Below are 24,473 nucleotides of genomic sequence, written 5' to 3'. Positions count from 1 at the left end.
TGATATGGGGAAAACCAACGATTAAAGTGTGACCGGAATTTCCGCCCCAAATATATTCGTAACAAATTGAATAAAGATTATAGTCTCCCAAATCTTACTTCCGCTCGAAAGTATGTTGCTAGCCACACCTGATTAAAGATTGTTACTGATTCCACAGACAATAACTCCATTCCTGATACCGCCTTTTCATAAAAACCGAAATCTCTGACTTGCAGCTTATCAACCTTTGATCACCTTTTATATAGGTGATCAGCAGCTCACGCACATCAAGTAAGGTGTCATTTTTTACAATCGAATAGCTGTTATCAACCTCACGCGATATCGCATTCTACTAGTGAGCCATTACAGATAGCGAACACCTTCTATCGCTCCCCAAGTCATATAAAAGGACGGAATTTCGGCTGCTTACTTCAGAAAGTGATAGCTCTCCACAGTAAATCGGAGAACTAAACATGGGACGCCTTCAACATTCAGTAGCTGCGCTGCTTCTTGTGCTATCGATTGCTGCGATCACCGGCACCACAGATGCACAGGATGAACAAGGACCGGTGGTGAACATCGAAGGCCTGGGATCAGTTTTGGGAATCATGGGTCAAACTGCCTGGACTTCAAGACCCATCTACAAGTTCTTCAACATCAAGTATGCAGAGGCACCGGTCGGAGAACAGCGCTTCCGAGCTCCAGTCAGTGTACTTCCCTGGTCCGGAGTCATGAACGTTACTGCTCCTGGCAGAGAATGCCCCCAGTCTCGTACTCTCTCGAGAGATGATCCAAACCCTGAGGACTGTCTGACGCTTTCCGTCTACTCCAACGATGTAAGTAACTAATTCCCCTATACATCCTGTATGGACTAATTCCCCTATACACTGTATCAACTCTCTTCTATCAGCTTCAAGCTAACCGTCCTGTCATGCTTTACATCCACGGAGGGGCATTCGTACTCGGTTCGGCAGAGCGCTTCGGTCCGGAATATTTGCTAGAGAAAGACATCGTCCTTGTCGTCATCCAGTATCGTTTGGGTACGCTCGGTTTTCTCTCAACTGGTACCGAACGTATTCCTGGTAATGCCGCCATGTACGATGTGCTGGAGTCCCTCGAATGGGTATCTCGACACATTCGTCACTTTGGAGGAAACCCACAGGACGTTACGATCTTCGGTGAGTCCGCCGGAGGACATGCAGTGTCTGCAATGCTGCACAGCCCTCAAGTACGTGAGGATCTCTTCCATCGTGCCATCATTCAATCCGGGACCACGTTTATGCCGTGGGTCACCTGTCAGGATCCTACCGAAGGATCCTACGATATCGCTAGAATCATTGGATGTCCTATGACTTCTCCAACTGCAATCGACAATTGCCTGAAACAAGCATCTGTTCGGGATCTCGTTCAGGCTCAAGACCAACACAAGGTGAGTACATTCTTCACTTGTTTTGCATTTTCAGGGGTCTCTATAATATTTTTAAATTTAATCTCCGTAGAAAAATGAGTTCAGTTCCCCAGGATACCCGAAAGTAGCCGGTGCTTGCATCACCGTCGGTGGACCTTTCGGAGACAACAACTTCATGCCCGTTCATCCTAAGGATTCCACCTACTTCCGAAATGTCTCGATCATCTTCGGTATGAACTCTCAGGAAGGACTCATATTCTTCAACGAATATTTTCAATATGCCCTCGACTCGCAACCTATCGAATTTGAAGATGATTGGGACTTCCTCGAGTTTGTCGAAACCGTCAACGTTAAATTCGGATCGGCCGCATTCGTCGATGCAGTCGTTGGTTATGAGCTCTTGAGCAAGACTACCTGGGAGGAAATGGGTCGTACCGATTTCTTGGAGTTAGTTCCAGTACTCATCGATGTAAGTATTTTGATCAAGATCAACGATTCCAAACAACGCAATATTTACAACTTTCTTCCTCAGATTGCTGGAAACTTGGCACTCAAGTATGGCTCAGTGGAAGAAGCCAACCGATTCGCCAGAGCACATCCTGGACAAATCTACCTCTACAACTTCGATTATGTTGGACCTCCTTCTCCTATGAGGCCTGGTTTTCCATACGATGTGCCCAATAGTGTTGGTCATGGTGACGAACTCAAGTTCCTGTTCCCCTCGAACAACCTCAATGAAGTGCATACACAAATGGCTAAAATTATGGTCGATCTATGGACATCCTTTGCGATTACTGGCGTTCCCCAGGGCGAAAACCTAATTCCGTGGCCACCTGTCTCAAGTATGTATAGTTACTGTCGACAATCTTTCACACGTACGAACGCACTCACACACAAACTTCTTCTTCTATTCTCAGGACCATTTGGCCCCTACCTTCGACTTGTCAACCCGCCTGAAGAGAAGGATTACTTCGTGCACGAGCTTACTAACACGGTTGAGAAGGCCCAAGCACCAAGAGAATCGAATGCTCTTAAGAGATGTCTTGATCTATTGCTCAAACGAAATCCCACGAAATGAGCAACCATTTACGTGTATCCTAACGCTGTCGAGCTAATCTCGATCAATGAAATATTTAAATAATTTTTAGTTATTACGGAGTCCCAAAGTAAACAAGATAAGACATTGCACTTTACACTTTCTTTCATGAAAACCTTCTGTTCAGGCAAAAACATCGAACGGAAACATGACGAAAGGTATTTCGACAACTGAGTTATTTGTCCACTTCATTGAGCAGTGCGTGAGTGGCACATAGAACGAATAAGGCAAATTTAGGAAATAAATCTCTCTTCGCTTTGTACTCCTTTCAAACTATAAGCACAGTGTTAATATTCACCCACACAAAACAAGTCCGAATGTTGCGCGATTGTAGACGTCCTTATCGATTCGTTGGGCTAATAACTCTCACGCCACGTTTGAACCAATTAAAAAGCAATCCGTTGTTGGACTTCTTCTTCTTCTTCTTGGCTTAACGACCTCAAAAGTCATGCCGGCCATCGAAATGGCTTGCTAGACTGCCGATACCACGTAGTTGGATAGTCAGTCCTCACTACGCGGGGAAGGTCCGGATGGGTTTTAAACCCAGTCCTGCCGTATGAACACCGGCGCCGTTGTCGCCTACACCACCGGGCCGCCCCAACGCGGGCCGTTGTGGTGTAGGTGTCATTTCATCCGTAGGGCCATCACTGATCATTTTCTTCGCAGTCCACAATAATTCCACTGTGTGAAACCAACATCTCTTCAATGAAAGACCAATCCCCAGTATCACGGCATATTTCAGTAGAGATTTCACATTCGTTAATTTTTCTAGAGAAGACTCTGTTTGATTTAAACTATGCTCTAGTTTGTCGTCTCAAGTCATTTAAATAAAATATGTTTATCACCTACCTAGTTGGTATGTGTCAACGGTACGAGCCTAGGTTCTTGTCCCATTTCTCAATCAATGCTTAACGAAAGGTAAGCTCTTTGTACCAATGAAGCTCGAAACGTGACAGACTTCTCAGCGTACTCTAACAACTGTCACACCTTTTTCACGCTCCAACAAGCAATAATAAATCATTTATCAAGCATCGTAGGTCGCGGCACGTGTCCATTGACTGATTGCGATAATCCTACGTCACTTTACGTTACTTTGGACCCCTGGAGAGTCCAGATACGAGATTGAGCTTTGAGCTTTCATTCATAACGACTCTCTTATCGATACATTGGGACGGTCACTCAGTCAACAAAATGCATTATCTGAAGTTCCGCAGCCGTAGATAACAAACCGGTTCATACTTCCGGTTTAAGGGGTTGATTTTCATCAATGCGATAAATCTACCTCTTTCTTTCTAGAAAGATCATAAGCTATCGATAAAATAATAAATCATTTGCCAACAAACGATAGCTGATCAAAGTCCTAAGTGTTGATCTTTATAATCGATCGCGATTAACGATCAATCTTTAAGACATACTTTTTTCATGCATCTACATAGTTCGCATTCGCAGGTTTTCACCAGGCTCGGAAATCGAATCACTTACAAGACCTCTCGGTACGCAAAACTGGCTATCCAGCTACGGCTAAAATTAACTCCAGTAAATCCAGAATTGTCGGAATCGTTCGAATTTCACAGGGGTCTGAGGCAAGGGGACGGACTCTCCTGTCTACTGTTCAATATAGCCTTGGAAGGTGTCATACGAAGCGCGGGGCTAGACAACGACATCCGTGGCACGATTATATATCGGTCTCTTCAATTTCTTGGCATCGCGGAAGACTTTGATATCGTTGGCAAGACGACAGCGAAGGTGTGTGAGGCGTACACCCGACTGAAACGTCAAGCAGCAAAAATTGGGTTGATGATCAATGCGATGAAGACGAAATACCTGCTTGTTGGAGGCTCTGATCGTGATAGAGCCCGAGTGGGAAATAGTGTGTTAGTCTTCTTCTAGTCTCTTCTAGTCTAGTCTTCAAATCTTCTTCTTCTTCTAGTCTCTTCTAGTCTAATCTTCAAGTCTTCTTCTTCTTCTTATAGTCTCTAGTCTCTTCTATCTTGGGACTGTCGTAACTTCGGATAACGATGTCAGCAGCGAAATCCGGAGAAGCATCGTGTCTACTACGTCCTTCACCGTTTGCTGAGATTCAGAAGACTTCGAGACCGCACGAAACGTGAGATATATCGCAATGTATTGGACAATCCGAGCGGAGGATGCAAACGCTCCAAAGCTTTAGCTTAAGCTCCAAGCTCCCAAGCTTTAGCTTCAGCTCCAAAGAAGAAGAACTGTTTATGGAGAAATTCATGATTGATAATCATAATTCTAATAAAAGTAATCCTTATATGTTTTTATCTAAATAGTCTGCGATTAATGTGCTAAAATGTTACATTGAATTATTATTTTATAGCTAGATTTGTAACTGTTTTTTCAAGAATGATCCAGAATTATTTACGAGCTGAAACTCTATGTTACAGGGCTACTCAACTGTCGGATCGACTGACCAGCACTGCTCGGAGGACTCAACCTATACCTTGATAGAATGTTATTTGACGTAGAGAAACGCCGTATTTGTTTTGGTTCCTCTGATTCGTCGCCCGTTATGTGCCGCCTCTCCGTTTCAACCTTCTCTTCTTTTATCGAGCGTTACATAAATCAACGACCTCTAGGTTAAGCAACTCAAAGTTTGGAGGAGCAATCTCTCATTTAGCCTCGCATTTCTCACAGTGTAGCAGACCTCATTTAAGCACATTTATAGTTCATTGAATGTACAAAGCAAAACGATCAGCAATTTTAACAACATATATAATTTAAAAAACAATGCGCAGAAAGATTCTCGAGTTGCATTTGACAAAGCCAATCGCTTTTTCCCAACACAGACGCTTGCGATAATTATGAGTTTCAATTCGATTACTATACTGCTAAAAAGTACTTTGCAATGGGGAAATCCAAGATTATAATTTGACCGGAATTTCCGCCCCAAAGATATTCGCACCAAATTGAATAACGATTATAGTCTCTCAAATCTTACTTCCGCTCATGCTCATGCACATGATGCTGGCCACGCCCGATAAATGCAATCTACTAACAATAAACCCCTATTCCTGATACCGTCTTTTCGCAAAAACCGAAATCTCTGAATTTTCAGCTTATCAACCTTTGATCACCTTCCTTATAGGTGGTCAGCAATACGTACACCAAGAAGATTATCCCTTTCGCTTACAATCGTCATTGCTTTTACAATCGAATAATAGCTGTTATCAACCTCACACGATATCGCATTCTACTAGCAAGCCATTACAGATAGCGAACACCTTCTATCGCTCCCCAAGCCATATAAAAGGACGGAATTTCGGCTGCTTACTTCAGAAAGTGATAGCTCTCCACAGTAAATCGGAGAACTAAACATGGGACGCCTTCAACATTCAGTAGCTGCGCTGCTTCTTGTGCTATCGATTGCTGCGATCACCGGCACCACAGATGCACAGGATGAACAAGGCCCATTGGTGCGGATTGGAGCACTCGGATCAGTCTTGGGTACCATGGGAGAAACTGCCTGGACTTCAAGACCCATTTACAAGTTCTTCAACATCAAGTATGCAGAGGCACCGGTAGGAAGATATCGTTTCCGCCCTCCACGAAGCGTACGTCCATGGTCCGGAGTCATGAACGTTACTGTTCCTGGTAGAGCCTGCCCCCAGTCACGAACTATCAATACAGATGATCCAAACGCCGAGGATTGTCTGACGCTTTCCGTTTACTCCAACGATGTACGTAACCCATTTACTTGTGCACCTTAAATGTATGTTTTCATGCCCAATACTCTAATTTCAGCTTCGAGCTAGACGTCCTGTTATGGTTTACATACATGGAGGTGCGTTCGTGGTCGGTTCGGCAGAGCGCTTCGGTCCGGAATATTTGCTCGAGGAAGACATCGTCCTTGTCGTCATCCAGTATCGTTTGGGTACGCTTGGATTCCTCTCTACTGGTACGGAAGGTATTCCTGGTAATGCCGCCATGTACGATGCGATGGAGTCCCTCGAGTGGGTATCTCGACACATTCGTCACTTTGGTGGAAATCCACTCCAAGTTACGGTTTTCGGTGAGTCCGCCGGAGGACATGCAGTGTCCGCACTGTTGCACAGCCCTCTAGTGCGTGAGGATCTCTTCCAACGCGCCATCATTCAATCCGGTACCACATTTATGCCGTGGGTCATCTGTCAGGATCCTACCGAGGGAGCTTACGAAATCGCTAGAATCATTGGGTGCAACATGACATCACCTAGACAGATCGATTACTGTCTGAAAAATGCATCAGTCCGGGATCTCGTCCAAGCACAAAACCAACACAAGGTGAGTACATACTTACATTGCTTTTAATATTTTTAAGCCTCAACGTCTTGTATCTTGTTTCATTCTTATGCATTTCGTCCGCAGAGAAATGAATTCAGTTCCCCAGGATACCCGAAAGTAGCCGGTGCTTGCATCACTATCGGTACCGACTTCATGCCCGTTCATCCTAAGGAGTCTACCTACTTCCGAGACATTCCAATTATCTTCGGTATGAACTCTCAGGAGGGACTCATATTCTTCAACGAATATTTCCGCTATGCCCTCGACTCGCAACCCATTGAATTCGAAGACCACTGGGACTTCCTCGAGTTTGTCAAAACCGTCAACGTCAAGTTTGGATCTTCCGCTTTCGTCGATGCTGTCGTTGGTTACGAGCTCCTGACCAAAGCTACCTGGGAGGAAATAGATCGTGCTAACTTTTCCGAAATAGTGCCTGTGCTCATTGATGTAAGTATTCCAATCGATCGCCTCTTAGGCCTCTAAGAAACTTAACTGTTATTTTCTTCTGCAGATTAGTGGAAACTTGGCCCTGAAGTATGGATCGATGCAGGAGGCCAACCGATTCGCTAGGGCGCATCCCGGACAAATCTACCTTTACAACTTTGATTACGTAGGACCCCCATCCCCGGTGACGCCAGGATTCCCGTATGACTTCCCCAACACAGTTGGGCATGGTGATGAACTTAAGTATCTCTTCCCAATGTCAAGCGTTCTCAATGAAGTGCACGTTCAGATGGCTAAAATCATGGTTGGTCTATGGACATCTTTCGCAACTACTGGTGTACCACAGGCTGACAACGTCATTCCATGGCCCACTGTATCTCGTATGTATTGCAAATTTTGTCCAAAAAAAGAAAACATTTGTCTTTCCTAATGTTTTTATTTTAACCTAAATTTTCTTACGTGCCCTTCCAGGACCATACGGCCCCTACTTCCGACTAGTCAACCCACCAGAACGGATGGAGTACTTCGTGCACGAGCTTACTAACAGTGTTGAGAAGGCTCGAGGACCCAGACAATCCAACGATCTTAAAAGTTGTGTAAATCTATTTCGCAAGCGGGATCCCAAGAACTGATCGACAATTCCGGCAATCCTTGTATGTCTACTGAAACTATTCTTATGTTATCAGTAGTGATGAGAACGTATTAGGTTCGCTCCGTTCTTTAATGAAACAATCGAACCTAGGTTCAAATAAAATCACAAACTTTTGCATCTACATTTTGTTGTCTATGAAAATGTTAAAGGACTGCATTTGCGAAGTTATTTCTTGCATAAAACTGCATTATATCTATTTGTTCATGTAATTTTTCATTAATTTAATAAATGTCATTGTCTGCCTGAGAGGTTTCACAATTTAGATTCATTAGTCTCTAGTTTAGGGCGAAAATGAATAGGAAAACGTGTATGGTAATAGGTTACAAGACATTGGTCGAGTCAATGGGGCTTGTTCGAGGGTGCGGAAGGGGAAGGTGGAAGTCAAACATTTGATGATCCCCATTAAACGAGACGCACGCTCTTTACCAAGGAACATTCTAGCCTAAAATCAAACAACGGGAAAAGAAGAAAATAGCAGGTCTTTCCTTCTATTCTCTCTGAAAAATACAGGGAATGAAGTAGAACTGCGCATGTGAATGCCGAGACTCAATATCGATCAAAAACAACAATTGGATAGAGTTTCGAGACGAAGTCGAAGAATTGCTCCGCACTGATCATCCAACAACGTCTTCAACTGAACTGAACTCAGAAAGTTTGCTAATGACTTAAGCGTGTCTCACGAAACGATTCGCCAAACGATGAGCAATAAGTAAATAAAGAATACTATTTGCAATTAACGTTTGGGAAGAAAGTGCGTAAGAAACGTAAGAGATTAGAAGTAAGTAAAATCACAATTCATCACACCGTCCCGTCGTCTCGCAAGGCTCATATTGTGAACGCTTTTTTGTCCAACCAAATGTCCTCAGGGAACCACCATATTAACTAGACTAGGACTCTCTGTAACTGCTTTTTGTTCCCAAAAATTAAGTAACTACACCATAGATGCCACTTCGAGTCAATGAAGGTGATCGAGGAGAAATCGCTGAAGGAAAAACGTAAAAAAATGTTTCGATGACTAGAAAACGATGGCATATCTGTTTTGCTCCTATTGAAGCCTATTTTGAAGGTAACCAAATCTATTCCGATTATTGAAAAATTCATTTAATTTTTTTTTTAACATATTCAGGATACATCTTCACCACCAAAATAACCCATATAGAACTCGCAATGACATGCTAGGCATGAGTGTAATGTCCTATTAGACTATTGCATCTTATTATATTTTATTGCTCTAACTCGAAACCAAGGCAGGTTACAAAGCTTTGAGCATAGAAGCCCGCAGAGTCCGAGTCACTTTCTCGAAACGTCCGTGTCTAACACTGCCACACCTTTATCAAGCCCCAACAAGCAATAATAAATCATTTATCAAGCATCGTACGTCGGCACGTGTCCATTGACTGATTGCGATAACCCTACGTCACTTTACGTTACGTTACTTTGGACCCCTGGAGAGTCCAGATACGAGATTGAGCTTTGAGCTTTCATTCATAACGACCTGCTTATCGATACGTTGGGCTGACCCTTCGGAAGGGACTATCAAAATGCACTTATTTCATTATCTTAAGACCCGCATTTAAAGATAATAAACCGGTTTATGCTTCCGGTTGTGGAGGTTGAGTTCAATCAATGCAATAAATCCATCATCGGTCTTTATAGACAGCCCAATTAGCTATCGATAAGCAAACATATCGAATGTTTCTTCACATAAACCGAGGCTGATCAACGGAATTTTCGTATAATCCTTACATTCATCCATTCAAGCAGTACAATGGCTTATTAGATTTATTGGTAACAAGTAGTAAGAAGGTCAGTCCTCACTATAGGGGATCGGTCTTATAGGGATTCCAGGATCGATTTTCTGTCCTGCCATGCGTCTACTCCATGCTATCCCCTATATTACCGCACCAATCCTTAACTCCATGGAATTCAATACTTGTAAGTCTTCCACTTCTCAAAACACCGCATATTAGTTTTAAAGACAAATCTGAGAGAGTTTTACCTGAAGGTTTAAAAACATTACTCGCTTGGTGACTGATTTCTGCCACAAAATACCAATGAAGTAAAGAATTTTCATCGCCTTCATCCTCAACGAACTGGTAAAAAGTATCCTCTGATACAATCCTTCCTTTATTAAATCACATGATAAAGCTGCGTGAAAGTACTTTGATATGGGGAAAACCAACGATTAAAGTGTGACCGGAATTTCCGTCCCAAATATATTCGTAACAAATTGAATAAAGATTATAGTCTCCCAAATCTTACTTCCGCTCGAAAGTATGTTGCTAGCCACACCTGATTAAAGATTGTTACTGATTCCACAGACAATAACTCCATTCCTGATACCGCCTTTTCATAAAAACCGAAATCTCTGACTTGCAGCTTATCAACCTTTGATCACCTTTTATATAGGTGATCAGCAGCTCACGCACATCAAGTAAGGTGCCATTTTTTACAATCGAATAGCTGTTATCAACCTCACGCGATATCGCATTCTACTAGTGAGCCATTACAGATAGCGAACACCTTCTATCGCTCCCCAAGTCATATAAAAGGACGGAATTTCGGCTGCTTACTTCAGAAAGTGATAGCTCTCCACAGTAAATCGGAGAACTAAACATGGGACGCCTTCAACATTCAGTAGCTGCGCTGCTTCTTGTGCTATCGATTGCTGCGATCACCGGCACCACAGATGCACAGGATGAACAAGGACCGGTGGTGAACATCGAAGGCCTGGGATCAGTTTTGGGAATCATGGGTCAAACTGCCTGGACTTCAAGACCCATCTACAAGTTCTTCAACATCAAGTATGCAGAGGCACCGGTCGGAGAACAGCGCTTCCGAGCTCCAGTCAGTGTACTTCCCTGGTCCGGAGTCATGAACGTTACTGCTCCTGGCAGAGAATGCCCCCAGTCTCGTACTCTCTCGAGAGATGATCCAAACCCTGAGGACTGTCTGACGCTTTCCGTCTACTCCAACGATGTAAGTAACTAATTCCCCTATACATCCTGTATGGACTAATTCCCCTATACACTGTATCAACTCTCTTCTATCAGCTTCAAGCTAACCGTCCTGTCATGCTTTACATCCACGGAGGGGCATTCGTACTCGGTTCGGCAGAGCGCTTCGGTCCGGAATATTTGCTAGAGAAAGACATCGTCCTTGTCGTCATCCAGTATCGTTTGGGTACGCTCGGTTTTCTCTCAACTGGTACCGAACGTATTCCTGGTAATGCCGCCATGTACGATGTGCTGGAGTCCCTCGAATGGGTATCTCGACACATTCGTCACTTTGGAGGAAACCCACAGGACGTTACGATCTTCGGTGAGTCCGCCGGAGGACATGCAGTGTCTGCAATGCTGCACAGCCCTCAAGTACGTGAGGATCTCTTCCATCGTGCCATCATTCAATCCGGGACCACGTTTATGCCGTGGGTCACCTGTCAGGATCCTACCGAAGGATCCTACGATATCGCTAGAATCATTGGATGTCCTATGACTTCTCCAACTGCAATCGACAATTGCCTGAAACAAGCATCTGTTCGGGATCTCGTTCAGGCTCAAGACCAACACAAGGTGAGTACATTCTTCACTTGTTTTGCATTTTCAGGGGTCTCTATAATATTTTTAAATTTAATCTCCGTAGAAAAATGAGTTCAGTTCCCCAGGATACCCGAAAGTAGCCGGTGCTTGCATCACCGTCGGTGGACCTTTCGGAGACAACAACTTCATGCCCGTTCATCCTAAGGATTCCACCTACTTCCGAAATGTCTCGATCATCTTCGGTATGAACTCTCAGGAAGGACTCATATTCTTCAACGAATATTTTCAATATGCCCTCGACTCGCAACCTATCGAATTTGAAGATGATTGGGACTTCCTCGAGTTTGTCGAAACCGTCAACGTTAAATTCGGATCGGCCGCATTCGTCGATGCAGTCGTTGGTTATGAGCTCTTGAGCAAGACTACCTGGGAGGAAATGGGTCGTACCGATTTCTTGGAGTTAGTTCCAGTACTCATCGATGTAAGTATTTTGATCAAGATCAACGATTCCAAACAACGCAATATTTACAACTTTCTTCCTCAGATTGCTGGAAACTTGGCACTCAAGTATGGCTCAGTGGAAGAAGCCAACCGATTCGCCAGAGCACATCCTGGACAAATCTACCTCTACAACTTCGATTATGTTGGACCTCCTTCTCCTATGAGGCCTGGTTTTCCATACGATGTGCCCAATAGTGTTGGTCATGGTGACGAACTCAAGTTCCTGTTCCCCTCGAACAACCTCAATGAAGTGCATACACAAATGGCTAAAATTATGGTCGATCTATGGACATCCTTTGCGATTACTGGCGTTCCCCAGGGCGAAAACCTAATTCCGTGGCCACCTGTCTCAAGTATGTATAGTTACTGTCGACAATCTTTCACACGTACGAACGCACTCACGCACAAACTTCTTCTTCTTTTCTCAGGACCATTTGGCCCCTACCTTCGACTTGTCAACCCGCCAGAAGAGAAGGATTACTTCGTGCACGAGCTTACTAACACGGTTGAGAAGGCCCAAGCACCAAGAGAATCGAATGCTCTTAAGAGATGTCTTGATCTATTGCTCAAACGAGATCCTACGAAATGAACAACCATTTACGCGTAGCTGGCAACCCTCCAAAAAACCTATCGAAACGCTGTCGAGCTAATCTCGATCAATGGAATAATAAAATAATTATCAAGCATCATTAGCTTTCGTGTTTTGATCGATCGAATAAGATTACGATTACATTACCGCGAGTCTAGATACGAGATTGAGCTTTGAACTTTCTCTCATGAAAACCTTCTTATCGATTTGAAGGGCTGGTCACTCTCACGTCACGTTTTGAACCAATTGATAAGCTTAGCATTATAAGCATTTTTTTCAACTTCAAAGTCCACCAAAGTTCCACTGTTTGCGAATTTCGAACTACGTACAATGCGTGGCGGACCAAAATGTGACACACCTTTTTCACGCTCCAACAAGCAATAATAAATCATTTATCAAGCATTGTACGTCTGCACGTGTCCATTGACTGATTGCGATAACCCTACGTCACTTTACGTTACGTTACTTTGGACCCCTGGAGAGTCCAGATACGAGATTGAGCTTTGAGCTTTCATTCATAACGACTCTCTTATCGACACATTGAGCCGGTAACTCGGTCAACAAAATGCATTATCTGAAGTTGTGCAGCCGTAGATAACAAACCAGTTCATACTTCCGGTTTTGAGGGTTGGCTTTAATCAATGCAATAAATCTACCTCTTTCTTTCTAGACGTCACCATAAGCAATCGATTAAATAATAAATCTAATGATAATAAACAGTAGTGGATCAAAGTCCTACAATGAAATGCGCTAATAACGAAAACAACTAATCTTGATAATCGATCGCGATTATCGGTCAATCTTTATGATATTCGCATTTCAGGTCTATAAAATGTAGGAAAAAAGTGAGAATTTTGCAGGTTTTCACACATCAGGACTGGATTTGAAATCTTTCCGAACCCTATCTATATCCAAGATTGGTTCTACAACTGCGGTAAAAATTAAATCCAGAAAGATCAGAATTCGGAGGCTTCTCATCTCTCGAGGTTTTACTACCAGAGAAAAAGGAGATAACCATGGAGAAATGTAAAATTGATAATCATAGTTAGATAGTCATAGATATAGGATGTGATTTTTCCTAAGCAATACGTCCTGGTCGTCTTACATGAATAAAAAAATGTAAATTTTCCTTCCACGAACGAAGTCTTTCTGTGATTTTTTATCATTAAAACGTTCGATTAAATATGCTCAATGTACTGATATTCTACGAATGTAAATACGCTATAATCAAAAATTGTAAAAAAATACTGTATCCAAAATGATGACGAAGACAAGTCTCGTCTTTGTCTCTCACAAGCTCAAAAACTGTCAATCAGTACTAGCGATATAGTTAGTTATTCAACGTGTATGAACCCGCAAATGCTTTACGCTCAACCTGTCGGTCGTCTCTCGATAACATTATTAAAGAAAATTATACAGCCTTGAGCCAGTAATAATATACTCTAGAGTCAGTAAATCGAATGAAGTCAAGGTAACTGCAATTTAATTGATAGAGTATATAGCTTTCAAACATAGAAATATCGATAATCACTTTTCTTCAATTGGAAAAGTGTCCTCTGACCCAAACCTTGCAATAATCATGAGTTTCAATTAGATATACACTACCGTACTTTGGCATGCGAAAATTCGAGATTATAATTTGACCGGAATTTCTGCCCCAAATTGAATAACGATTATAGTCTCTCGAATCTTACTTCCGCTCATGCTCGTGCACATGATGCTGGCCACGCCCGATAAATGCAATCTACTAACAATAAACCCCTATTCCTGATACCGCCTTTTCGCAAAAACCGAAATCTCTGAATTTTCAGCTTATCAACCTTTGATCACCTTCCTTATAGGTGGTCAGCAATACGTACACCAAGAAGATTATCCCTTTCGCTTACAATCGTCATTGCTTTTACAATCGAATAATAGCTGTTATCAACCTCACACGATATCGCATTCTACTAGCAAGCCATTACAGATAGTGAACACCTTCTATCGCTCCCCAAGCCATATAAAAGGACGGAATTTCGGCTGCTTACTTCAGAAAGTGATAGCTCTCCCCAGTAAATCGGAGAACTAAACATGGGACGCCTTCAACATTCAGTAGCTGCGCTGCTTCTTGTGCTATCAATTGCCGCGATCACCGGCACCACAGATGCACAGGATGAACAAGGCCCATTGGTGCGGATTGGAGCACTCGGATCAGTCTTGGGTACCATGGGAGAAACTGCCTGGACTTCAAGACCCATCTACAAGTTCTTCAACATCAAGTATGCAGAGGCACCGGTAGGAAGATATCGTTTCCGCCCTCCTCGAAGCGTACGTCCTTGGTCCGGAGTCATGAACGTTACTGCTCCTGGTAGAGCCTGCCCCCAGTCTCGCACGAGCGCTATAGATGATCCAAACGCTGAAGATTGTCTGACGCTTTCCGTCTACTCCAACGATGTAAGTAATTCATTTACTTCTACACTTTAAATGTATGTTTTCAAGCCCAATACTCTAATTTCAGCTTCGAGCTAGACGTCCTGTCATGGTTTACATCCATGGAGGTGCATTCGTACTCGGTTCGGCAGAGGGCTATGGTCCAGAATATTTGCTCGAGGAAGACATCGTCCTTGTCGTTATCCAGTATCGTTTGGGTACGCTTGGATTCCTCTCTACTGGTACCGAAGGTATTCCTGGTAATGCTGCCATGTACGATGTGCTGGAGTCCCTCGAATGGGTATCTCGACACATTCGTCACTTTGGTGGAAATCCACTCCAAGTTACGGTTTTCGGTGAGTCCGCCGGAGGACATGCAGTGTCCGCACTGTTGCACAGCCCTCTAGTGCGTGAGGATCTCTTCCAACGCGCCATCATTCAATCCGGTACCACATTTATGCCGTGGGTCATCTGTCAGGATCCTACCGAGGGTGCTTACGAAATCGCTAGAATCATTGGGTGCAACATGACATCACCTAGACAGATCGATTACTGTCTGAAAAATGCATCAGTTCGGGATCTCATTCAGGCACAAAACCAACATAAGGTGAGTGTATACTTATATTACGTTTATCAATGTTACGCCTCGACTTTTTTCATTCTCATACATCTCGTCCGCAGAGAAATGAATTCAGTTCCCCAGGATACCCAAAAGTAGCCGGTGCTTGCATCACCGTCGGTGGGCCACTCGGAGACCAAAACTTCTTGCCCGTTCATCCTAAGGAGTCTACCTACTTCCGAGACATTCCAATCATCTTCGGTATGAACTCTCAGGAGGGACTCATATTCTTCAACGAATATTTCCGCTATGCCCTCGACTCGCAACCCATTGAATTCGAAGACCACTGGGATTTCCTCGAGTTTGTCAAAACCGTCAACGTCAAGTTTGGATCTTCCGCTTTCGTCGATGCTGTCGTTGGTTACGAGCTCTTGACCAAAGCTACCTGGGAGGAAATAGATCGTGCTAACTTTTCCGAAATAGTGCCTGTGCTCATTGATGTAAGTATTCCAATCGATCGCCCTTTAGCCTTCTTAGAAACTCAAATATCATATTCACCTACAGATTAGTGGAAACTTGGCCCTGAAGTATGGATCGATGCAGGAGGCCAACCGATTCGCTAGGGCGCATCCCGGACAAATCTACCTTTACAACTTCGATTACGTAGGGCCCCCGTCTACGACACCAGGATTCCCGTATGACTTCCCTAACACGGTTGGACATGGTGATGAACTTAAGTATCTCTTCCCGATGTCAAGCGACCTCGGTGAAGTGCACGTCCAGATGGCTAAAATCATGGTTGGTCTATGGACATCTTTCGCAACTACTGGTGTACCACAGGCTGACAACGTCATTCCATGGCCGACTGTATCTCGTATGTATTGCAAATTTTGTCCAAAAAAAGAAAACATTTATCTTTCCCTATGTTTCTATTTTAACCTCAACCTTTTTGCGAGCTCTTCCAGGACCATACGGCCCCTACTTCCGACTAGTCAACCCACCAGAACGGATGGAGTACTTCGTGCACGAGCTTACTAACAGTGTTGAGAAGGCTCGAGGACCCAGACAATCGAACGATCTTAAAAGTTGTGTAAATCTATTTCGCAAGCGGGATCCCAAGAACTGAACGACAATTCCGGCAATCCTTGTTTGTCTACTGAACATATCCTAATGTTATGAGGCATATACATGCCAGAATTAATAATGAAATAGTCATCAAGCATCTAACTGTCATTCGAGTTCATTCAATATTTCACCAAGCGATACTTTCAGTTACGCAACGGGCCTCAAGGGCAGCGGTGTCAAACTCATTTTGACCCGCTTGTTGGGCTCTACGCTCAATGCTCAAGGGTGGCATTGTTAAATGTCACACATGTTTTGACCCAGGGTTTCACAATCTGAAGCAAAAATTAAACGAAAAATATTTTTATTTACTTACATACTCTCTTTCCTCAGCAAAGAAAAGCTTTCGAGCACATAATTTGAATGATTCATAATTTATGTTTTTATTTGAAACGGTTTTACCAACAAGCTAATAAATGGGGTATAAACATTCTGATTTTTAAAAACAAAACTGAACTGAGTGTATGTAAAAAACAAGCACAACACTGTATCTTAACTCGACGCAAGACTGCGTTGCCACTCACACACTTCAATAGATAACGAGAAGTACTACGGCGTGCGAACTTTTTTCTTGACCGTGAGCACAACAAATAAAAACAAAATACAGCAACGTCACACTTTAGGCGTTTAGCCTTTCGAGACGAAACATTCATTAAACGCAAACCCTATTCATCTATTAGTTATTGAAAAACTAAATTCTCATGAATGTTTTATCAATATAAGCATGTAGCAGCAAGTAACGTTGAACCTTCTATTGCAGGGATACACAGCTTAAGAGCTTTAAAATTACGCCGCTTATTTTAGGGACCATTTCACTGATACTAATGTTACACGGTAATCGCTGATGGTATTCTACAAAAATTCGCAAACGTACACAATACGCACGAAACAAAATTACTGGTCGCGCATTTTTTATCTTTCCAATCAACGATCCATCAGTTTGAAGATTACTTTCGGCGATTAGCACACATGTGCAGATGACTAATCTCAAATTTAATTGTTCTTTCTTGTCCGTAAAGCAGCACAGGCTTCTGTCACAAACCCATTAACGTTATTACGCACTCCATATATCACCAGTCATTCGATATCGTTCTCCATCAAGTGAGAATAAATGAAAAATAGATAGCTGTCCCGATGTGCAAGGTGAACGGGCTACACATGTTACTACCCAATTTCTAGATAAAAACGGCTACTCCTATACTGATCGCTCAGTAACCTTCGAACACAAGCCCCGGAAAGAGCTTACTTAAGTGAAAGTGATATATGTAAAAGTGTAATTGTAATTTATTTTCCGCAAAGATGGGATTATCAGAGAATGCGAATGTACGCAATGAGTGCTTTAAAAATATACTTCTAGTGCTGTCCATTACTACTGTCATGGGCACTGCCATCGCTCAAAATAACCAAACTCCAGTGGTAAACATTCAAGGATTGGGATCAGTTATGGGAATCATGGGACAAACTGCCTGGACTGCAAGACCCATCTACAAGTTCTTCAACATCAAGTATGCAGAGGCACCAGTAGGAGAGCAGCGTTTCCGAGCTTCAGTCAGTGTACTTCCATGGTCTGGAGTCTTGGACGTAACTGCCCCGGGCAGAGCCTGCCCTCAGTCTCGGACAGTCACTACCGACGACCCGAACGCCGAGGACTGTCTGACGCTTTCCGTTTACTCCAACGATGTGAGTATCACATACATTTCTACACCTGTTATGCACATATTTAACATCAAGTCTCTTCTATCAGCTTCAAGCTAACCGTCCTGTTATGGTTTACATCCACGGAGGTGCATTCGTGGTCGGTTCGGCAGAGCGCTTCGGTCCGGAATATTTGCTCGAGAAAGACATCGTCCTTGTCGTCATCCAGTATCGTTTGGGTACGCTCGGTTTTCTCTCAACTGGTACCGAACGTATACCTGGTAATGCCGCCATGTACGATGTGAGGGAGTCCCTCGAGTGGGTATCTCGACACATTCGTCACTTTGGAGGAAACCCACAGGACGTTACGATCTTCGGTGAGTCCGCCGGAGGACATGCAGTGTCTGCAATGCTACACAGCCCTCTAGTGCGTGAGGATCTCTTCCATCGTGCCATCATTCAATCCGGGACCACGTTTATGCCCTGGGTCACCTGTCAGGATCCTACCGAAGGATCCTACGACATCGCTAGAATCATTGGATGTCCTATGACTTCTCCCAATGAGATCGACAACTGTCTCAAACAGGCATCTGTTCGGGATCTCGTCCAGGCTCAAGACCAACACAAGGTGAGTTTATCTTGTATTTGTTTATCATTTTAAAGGACCGGAAGACACACCCAATCCTCTATAATCCATGTAACTATTTTCTCCACAGAAAAATGAGTTCAGTTCCCCAGGATACCCGAAAGTAGCCGGAGCTTGCATTACTATCGGTGGACCGCTCGGAAACCAAAATTTAATGCCCGTTCATCCTAAGGAGTCTACCTACTTCCGCAATGTTCCGATCATCTTCGGTATGAACTCTCAGGAGGGTCTCATATTTTTCAACGAATATTTTCAAGATGGTCTTAACTCGCAACCAATTGAATTCCAAAATGACTGGGACTTCCTCGAGTTTGTCAAAACCCTCAACGTTAAATTCGGATCGGCCGCATTCGTCGATGCAGTCGTTGGTTATGAGCTCTTGAGCAAGACCACCTGGGAGGAAATGGGTCGCGCCAACTTCTCCGAACTTGTTCCATTTCTTATTGATGTAAGTATTCTAATTCGTACCCAAACCTTCAGACAAACTCAATTATTCACTTCTTTCTCAGATTGCCGGTAACTTGGCACTGAAGTATGGATCAGTGGAGGAAGCCAACCGATTCGCCAGAGCACATCCGGGACAAATCTACCTCTACAACTTCGATTATGTCGGTCCCCCGTCTCCTATGACGCCCAGTTTTCCATACGATGTACCCAACAGCGTCGGTCATGGTGACGAGCTGAAGTATCTGTTTCCGATGTCTGGCAACCTCGGCGATGTTCATGTGCAAATGGCTAGAATCATGGTCGATCTATGGACATCCTTTGCGATTACCAGCGTGCCTGTGGCAAACAATGTTATTGCATGGCCCCCCGTATCGAGTATGTATGGAGTCATTGCCGTCAAGATATTTTATCATTCTCAAATTTTCTAACCGACACACACAAATTTCATCTTCTGTTTTCAGGACCGTACGGGCCCTACTTACGATTAGTAAATCCACCGGAAAGAAAAGAATATTTTGTTCACGAGCTTACTAATACCGTGGTGAAGGCCAGAGAAAGCAATGGAGCCCTTCGAATGCAGTTCTCTCTTTTATCGATGTTTCTAGCGCTTCTAGCTGCAGTTATTCGATGAATCATTGAATCAATCGAATGATCTAATAAGTTGTTTTAAGCATTACTATACACTGCAGTAGAATTATCTCCAGCCACACCAATTCCGGCATTTGTCATCCGATTTACGTCACTCATAATAACTTCAAGCCAGACATGTTACTGCTTCACCACACTGTGTCCAATCGTCCACGGAGATCATAACCAAACATACATAAAAATGATGTTCTGCTAGATTGATTGGCATTTACCGGGCAATGTTATCTCGTTCTTGGCACGCTTTTTAAAACCGAATGGTTCAAGAAAAGTAGCTTCTTCGTAGATAGCGAACCATGCCGGCAGGGGCCAGATACGAACATAGAATGTCGCAAACTCCACCAAAGGGAATAAAAAACACACCATCGTGATATCGCTGTGTTGTACTGCTCTATCTATCATTTGTTCGATATGATTCGTCATCCAAACGTCACGGAGTGGATGTAGAAGATTTGAGCAAAAAGGCTTCAACCATACATCCACGAAAACGATCGCCGAGGTTACAAAAGGGTCCACCCCACTAGGACCCTTGATTAGTTGTCAATTACCTGCTGAACGGTACGCACTACCCGGGTACTCGATAGAGCGTTTCGCCACTTCCAATGCATGTGCAGTGGGTTTCTATCGGTTTGTTATCAGTGTGTCTGCTGCTTTTGCTTAGTGACCGTGTTAGCAGTCAGCAGAGTTCTCCGCTCGTGGTGATTGATGGCCTCGGCACGGTACAAGGAACACGGGGCCGTACGGCATGGAGTGATCGTGAAATTTACAAGTTTTATAACATCCGATATGCGGAAGCACCGATCGGGCAGCAGCGTTTTCGCAATCCAGTGTCTGTGAAACCATGGAGCGGAGTGTTTAATGCAGTTTCACCTGGGAAACCATGTCCCCAGCTTGGATTGAACAGTACCAGTGATGCTAATGCCGAAGATTGTCTCACACTGTCGGTGTACACACAAAATGTAAGCCACTATTCAATACACCGTGAGTGCTGTATTGCGAAGGCATAATTTTTTAAGTACACATTCGATTTTCGACTCGTGTTAATGCATAGTTTATCGCTAATACTCCATCAATGTCAACAGTCTAGTTGCGTTAATGAGCTATAATGCAGCCATAACAAGTGGCTCAAATGGTCTGGAGCGCTGAATCAAATTTTTATGTAATGCTGTCCCTCTCCAGATAACCGCCAACCGTCCTGTAATGGTGTTTATTCACGGAGGTGCATTCGTGGTGGGGGCCGCTTCCTACTACGAACCAGACTATCTGCTCGAAAAGGACATCGTGCTAGTTTCAGTACAGTATCGTCTAGGACCGTTGGGTTTCCTGTCAACAGGCACAGCAAACATTCCGGGCAACATGGCCATGCTGGACATGATAATGGCGCTGGAGTGGGTATCGAGTTACATACGCTTTTTCGGCGGTGACAGCACCGCAGTCACCATATTCGGGGAGTCGGCCGGTGGTGCTGCAGTATCCGCATTGCTCTACAGTCCTTCCGTGCGAGACGATCTGTTCCATCGTGCCATCATACAATCTGGATCGATATTTTCTCCCTGGGCGACTTGCAGATCGCCCAAGGAGGGAGCCCTCGACATTGCTCGTCGCGTTAACTGCGATCGGCCCGCCGAAACCATGGAGGATTGTTTGCGTTCCGTGCCAGCGCTAAGACTGATGGAAGCGTACGAGGAGCATAAGGTAAGGCACCCCATGCAAGAGTATGGAGAAGCAATATTGTCTTAAATTAATCTTTGCTGTCTTCTCCGCGTCCGAACAACCGGAATAGAACATGCAATTCAACCTCACCGGCTATCCGGACGTTTCCGGCGCATGCATCGTAATCGGCGAAGCATCACCATTTATGCCAAAGCATCCAAAAACACTGACACGCAGTGCGTTCCGGAATGTGGAGCTAATGGCTGGAACCACCTCGCAGGAAGGGCTCATGTTTTGGGAAGGTGTATACCGTTACGGACTGTCCTACAAACCAGACAACATTCAATCCTCGTGGGAGCTTCTGCAGCTTATCGATACGATCAATGAGCGCTTTGGTGCCAACTCGAACGATGGATCCCACACGTGGCATCAAATTTTCAGCACGTTCCTCAGCGGTGAGCTGGATCGGGCCAACTTTACCGAGCTGCTGCCCGGACTGGTGGACGTGAGTGCTTAGCCTAAGACCGTTCAGTTCCAACTCGATTCAAACCAATTTATCAATTGCAGATCTGCGGTAATCTAGCTATTAAAGCGCCAGTGCTGCAGGACGTGACACGATTCGCGCATGCCAATGCGGGCAAAGTTTATCTGTACAGTTTCGATTACAGTGGCACACCGTCGATGTACAACTTTTCGGCGGGCGATGAATTCAACTATCCGTACCGCAATAATTCATTCCACGCGGAAGATCTGTTCTACCTTTTCCCGCTCGGTCAGCGGCTCGATCAGCGTGACACGGAGATCGCCAAAACGATGGTTGAGCTGTGGACTTCGTTTGCGATCAGTGGTCGACCAATGGCAGCTGGCTTGAAACAGAACTGGAATCCCGTTTCTCGTAAGTTTTCGTTAGCTGATCCGGTATTTTTTACTCAGAAAAGCTATGTCATTGTAATTAACACTCATTTTCTTCAATTTCAGATTTTCACGGACCCTATGTGAAAATCAATGAAGAATGCGAGGAACGGCAAAACTATTTCAACGAATTTTCTGCCTCTACTGACAAGGCTAGGAACCAACGATCAGCGGGAACTATACTTCAACTTTCAAGAGTAGCTATCGTTCTAGCAATAATTCACAGTGTAATTAAACACGTTGTGCAATAAAATCCGTCTCCGTACATTAACATTTTACGATGAGTCTTTAGTAGCCATGGGAAGGTTCCATTTTAGTACGTTCTTTGAGCCTATTTCAAGAAAAAATTAACTACGTCATAGTGTCTATCTGATCGGGAGTTGCCAGTTACGCCTTATCGTCTACCCAACAATATCGTGTTGCGAGGACCTTCATTTGATTTTCTCCTTCTTGGCTTAACCTACACCTTGTCAGTCCTCGTTACAAAACCTATATAGAACAATCATTGAGCGTTACTTTCGTTCTAGCATAATGGAGGAAGTTTTTGGGGAAGTAGGTCATAGGAACAAGAGAGTCATCTTCATCAGTAAAAATCAATAAGGCGACCAACTGAGCATGTAAAGTTATTGCTACTTGCGACTAGATATAGTATACCGAATTCCATGAAAAATAGTCAACTTTATTCACTTTTACGATCCTTTTTCTACTGATCAACAAAAACTAAGTCTCAATTTCGGTTAAAATAAGCTCTCAATACACAAAGAAAGAAAATATAAAAAAATGTGAACACTGTGAAAATATTTTTTTAAAATACACGACAACGTTGCGACAAAAAGACTTGAAACATAAAGGCAGATAAAAAATAATATTTTTTTGGGGCAAGGAGCACTACAAGAGTGCAGCGGATTAGTCGCTGATTTTAATGAGAGTTGAGCGATAAAAAACGTAAAAATTGTTGTTCACGAACACAAGATCTCAATTCTGGATTGGAATTAGTATTGAGATTCGTCAGGTTCGCATTTTTTTTTTTTTTTTATTCATAAGGGACGGCCTGGCCGTATTGCTGGTCGTCAGGTTCGTATTTCTTGCAAGTTAGTGTGTACATGTAAGCAAACTAGGTTCCAAGAAAGGATGGCCAAGGGCCATGAATGGACTCGGCAGTGAGATCCATGACTGAAAGGAGCACTTGACGACATGACACGAACCGCTTTAGAACACGAAGCTTCACTGATAACACAAGTGAGATGCTAGAAGCACACGGAGGCAAACGCTAACACCTGTTAAGAGGTGTGTTCAAGTAGTAATGACAATATGTTTAAAAATATGTTCCATAGAAGGCTCAGAACGAAATTCTCATCAGAGGAAGTCCGTAAATTACGACACCTCATCCGGACCGTTTTGGGAGAGTGAAGGGGTTGCATTAGCGTTGCTTTGGAGGGGATCTCTTCCAGCGTTACGTTGTGTTACGATGGGGGGAACCGGCTAAAAACCCAATTTTATCGTTGCGTAATTTACGGACGGCCTCTCACTAGTATTTAGTAACGATCTTCCATCTTCCCGCGTGGTAAACTGACCACACAACTTATGGTAAATCATGTCAAAAAAGCCAGAAAAGATCGAGCAAGACCATTTCGAGACAGTAATGCCAGAACAGAACATCTAATTTTCAGTTTAATAAATAAAATACTTACCGAAAATTTATTACACTAATTGCACTACCACAGCACTATCGGTGTGTTTATGTGTCCACTTGTTTCGCGTTTCCCGTTGTTAGAATAATCACTTGGCACTAAGTATTTCGCTTAACGAAAGCATTTAACACATCGATTCGTATCACTTTTAACTAACTTTTAATGTTTTACTTACTATATTACTTCAAGTTTACACTCCCGTAGATCACTCGACCGACGCGACGCGACGCGAACGAAGCGTTTTTTGAATGCTTTTTATTTT

General features: G+C 43.6%; 4 protein-coding genes across 4 annotated transcripts; all 4 read left to right on the top strand.

Moving 5' to 3' along the window:
- The first annotated feature begins 424 nt into the window (after nucleotides 1-424).
- On the top strand, nucleotides 425-2,465 carry LOC126567479 (acetylcholinesterase-like). The gene is made up of 5 exons (XM_050223699.1): nucleotides 425-815; nucleotides 890-1,408; nucleotides 1,479-1,856; nucleotides 1,920-2,229; nucleotides 2,305-2,465. The coding sequence occupies exons 1-5, from the start codon at nucleotides 453-455 to the stop codon at nucleotides 2,463-2,465; spliced, it is 1,731 nt and encodes a 576-aa protein (XP_050079656.1). The 5' UTR covers nucleotides 425-452.
- A 3,329-nt stretch (nucleotides 2,466-5,794) lies between these two features.
- Nucleotides 5,795-7,843, top strand: LOC126556160 (esterase E4-like). Its single transcript, XM_050211382.1, has 5 exons — nucleotides 5,795-6,184; nucleotides 6,249-6,767; nucleotides 6,852-7,214; nucleotides 7,279-7,591; nucleotides 7,683-7,843. Exons 1-5 carry the CDS (start codon nucleotides 5,822-5,824, stop codon nucleotides 7,841-7,843), a joined length of 1,719 nt encoding a protein of 572 aa, XP_050067339.1. The 5' UTR covers nucleotides 5,795-5,821.
- Nucleotides 7,844-10,476: 2,633 nt separating this feature from the next.
- LOC126567478 (uncharacterized) lies at nucleotides 10,477-22,771 on the top strand. Its single transcript, XM_050223698.1, has 10 exons — nucleotides 10,477-10,842; nucleotides 18,327-18,845; nucleotides 18,934-19,311; nucleotides 19,373-19,685; nucleotides 19,772-19,938; nucleotides 20,540-20,914; nucleotides 21,135-21,650; nucleotides 21,739-22,113; nucleotides 22,176-22,503; nucleotides 22,587-22,771. Exons 1-10 carry the CDS (start codon nucleotides 10,480-10,482, stop codon nucleotides 22,769-22,771), a joined length of 3,519 nt encoding a protein of 1,172 aa, XP_050079655.1. The 5' UTR covers nucleotides 10,477-10,479.
- LOC126556157 (esterase E4-like) lies at nucleotides 14,548-16,586 on the top strand. Its single transcript, XM_050211380.1, has 5 exons — nucleotides 14,548-14,925; nucleotides 14,990-15,508; nucleotides 15,583-15,960; nucleotides 16,025-16,334; nucleotides 16,426-16,586. The coding sequence occupies exons 1-5, from the start codon at nucleotides 14,563-14,565 to the stop codon at nucleotides 16,584-16,586; spliced, it is 1,731 nt and encodes a 576-aa protein (XP_050067337.1). The 5' UTR covers nucleotides 14,548-14,562.
- Nucleotides 22,772-24,473: the final 1,702 nt, after the last annotated feature.

Source organism: Anopheles maculipalpis, chromosome 2RL, assembly GCF_943734695.1.
Source record: "Anopheles maculipalpis chromosome 2RL, idAnoMacuDA_375_x, whole genome shotgun sequence".
In the NCBI taxonomy this organism is placed as follows: domain Eukaryota; kingdom Metazoa; phylum Arthropoda; class Insecta; order Diptera; family Culicidae; genus Anopheles; species Anopheles maculipalpis.
This window is presented reverse-complemented; position numbering and strand designations above follow the sequence as displayed.

Bases quoted from the DNA above. Each gene is read 5' to 3' on its own strand.
- LOC126556157 (XM_050211380.1), top strand. From the start codon at position 14,563: ATGGGACGCCTTCAACATTCAGTAGCTGCGCTGCTTCTTGTGCTATCA. The intron at 15,961-16,024 runs GTAAGTATTCCA...ATTCACCTACAG, and splicing joins TAGTGCCTGTGCTCATTGAT to ATTAGTGGAAACTTGGCCCT. The intron at 16,335-16,425 runs GTATGTATTGCA...GAGCTCTTCCAG, and splicing joins TCCATGGCCGACTGTATCTC to GACCATACGGCCCCTACTTC.
- LOC126567478 (XM_050223698.1), top strand. From the start codon at position 10,480: ATGGGACGCCTTCAACATTCAGTAGCTGCGCTGCTTCTTGTGCTATCG. The intron at 21,651-21,738 runs GTAAGGCACCCC...CAACCGGAATAG, and splicing joins AAGCGTACGAGGAGCATAAG to AACATGCAATTCAACCTCAC. The intron at 22,114-22,175 runs GTGAGTGCTTAG...TATCAATTGCAG, and splicing joins TGCTGCCCGGACTGGTGGAC to ATCTGCGGTAATCTAGCTAT.
- LOC126556160 (XM_050211382.1), top strand. From the start codon at position 5,822: ATGGGACGCCTTCAACATTCAGTAGCTGCGCTGCTTCTTGTGCTATCG. The intron at 6,185-6,248 runs GTACGTAACCCA...CTCTAATTTCAG, and splicing joins TTTCCGTTTACTCCAACGAT to CTTCGAGCTAGACGTCCTGT. The intron at 7,592-7,682 runs GTATGTATTGCA...GTGCCCTTCCAG, and splicing joins TCCATGGCCCACTGTATCTC to GACCATACGGCCCCTACTTC.
- LOC126567479 (XM_050223699.1), top strand. From the start codon at position 453: ATGGGACGCCTTCAACATTCAGTAGCTGCGCTGCTTCTTGTGCTATCG. The intron at 1,409-1,478 runs GTGAGTACATTC...TAATCTCCGTAG, and splicing joins AGGCTCAAGACCAACACAAG to AAAAATGAGTTCAGTTCCCC. The intron at 1,857-1,919 runs GTAAGTATTTTG...TTTCTTCCTCAG, and splicing joins TAGTTCCAGTACTCATCGAT to ATTGCTGGAAACTTGGCACT.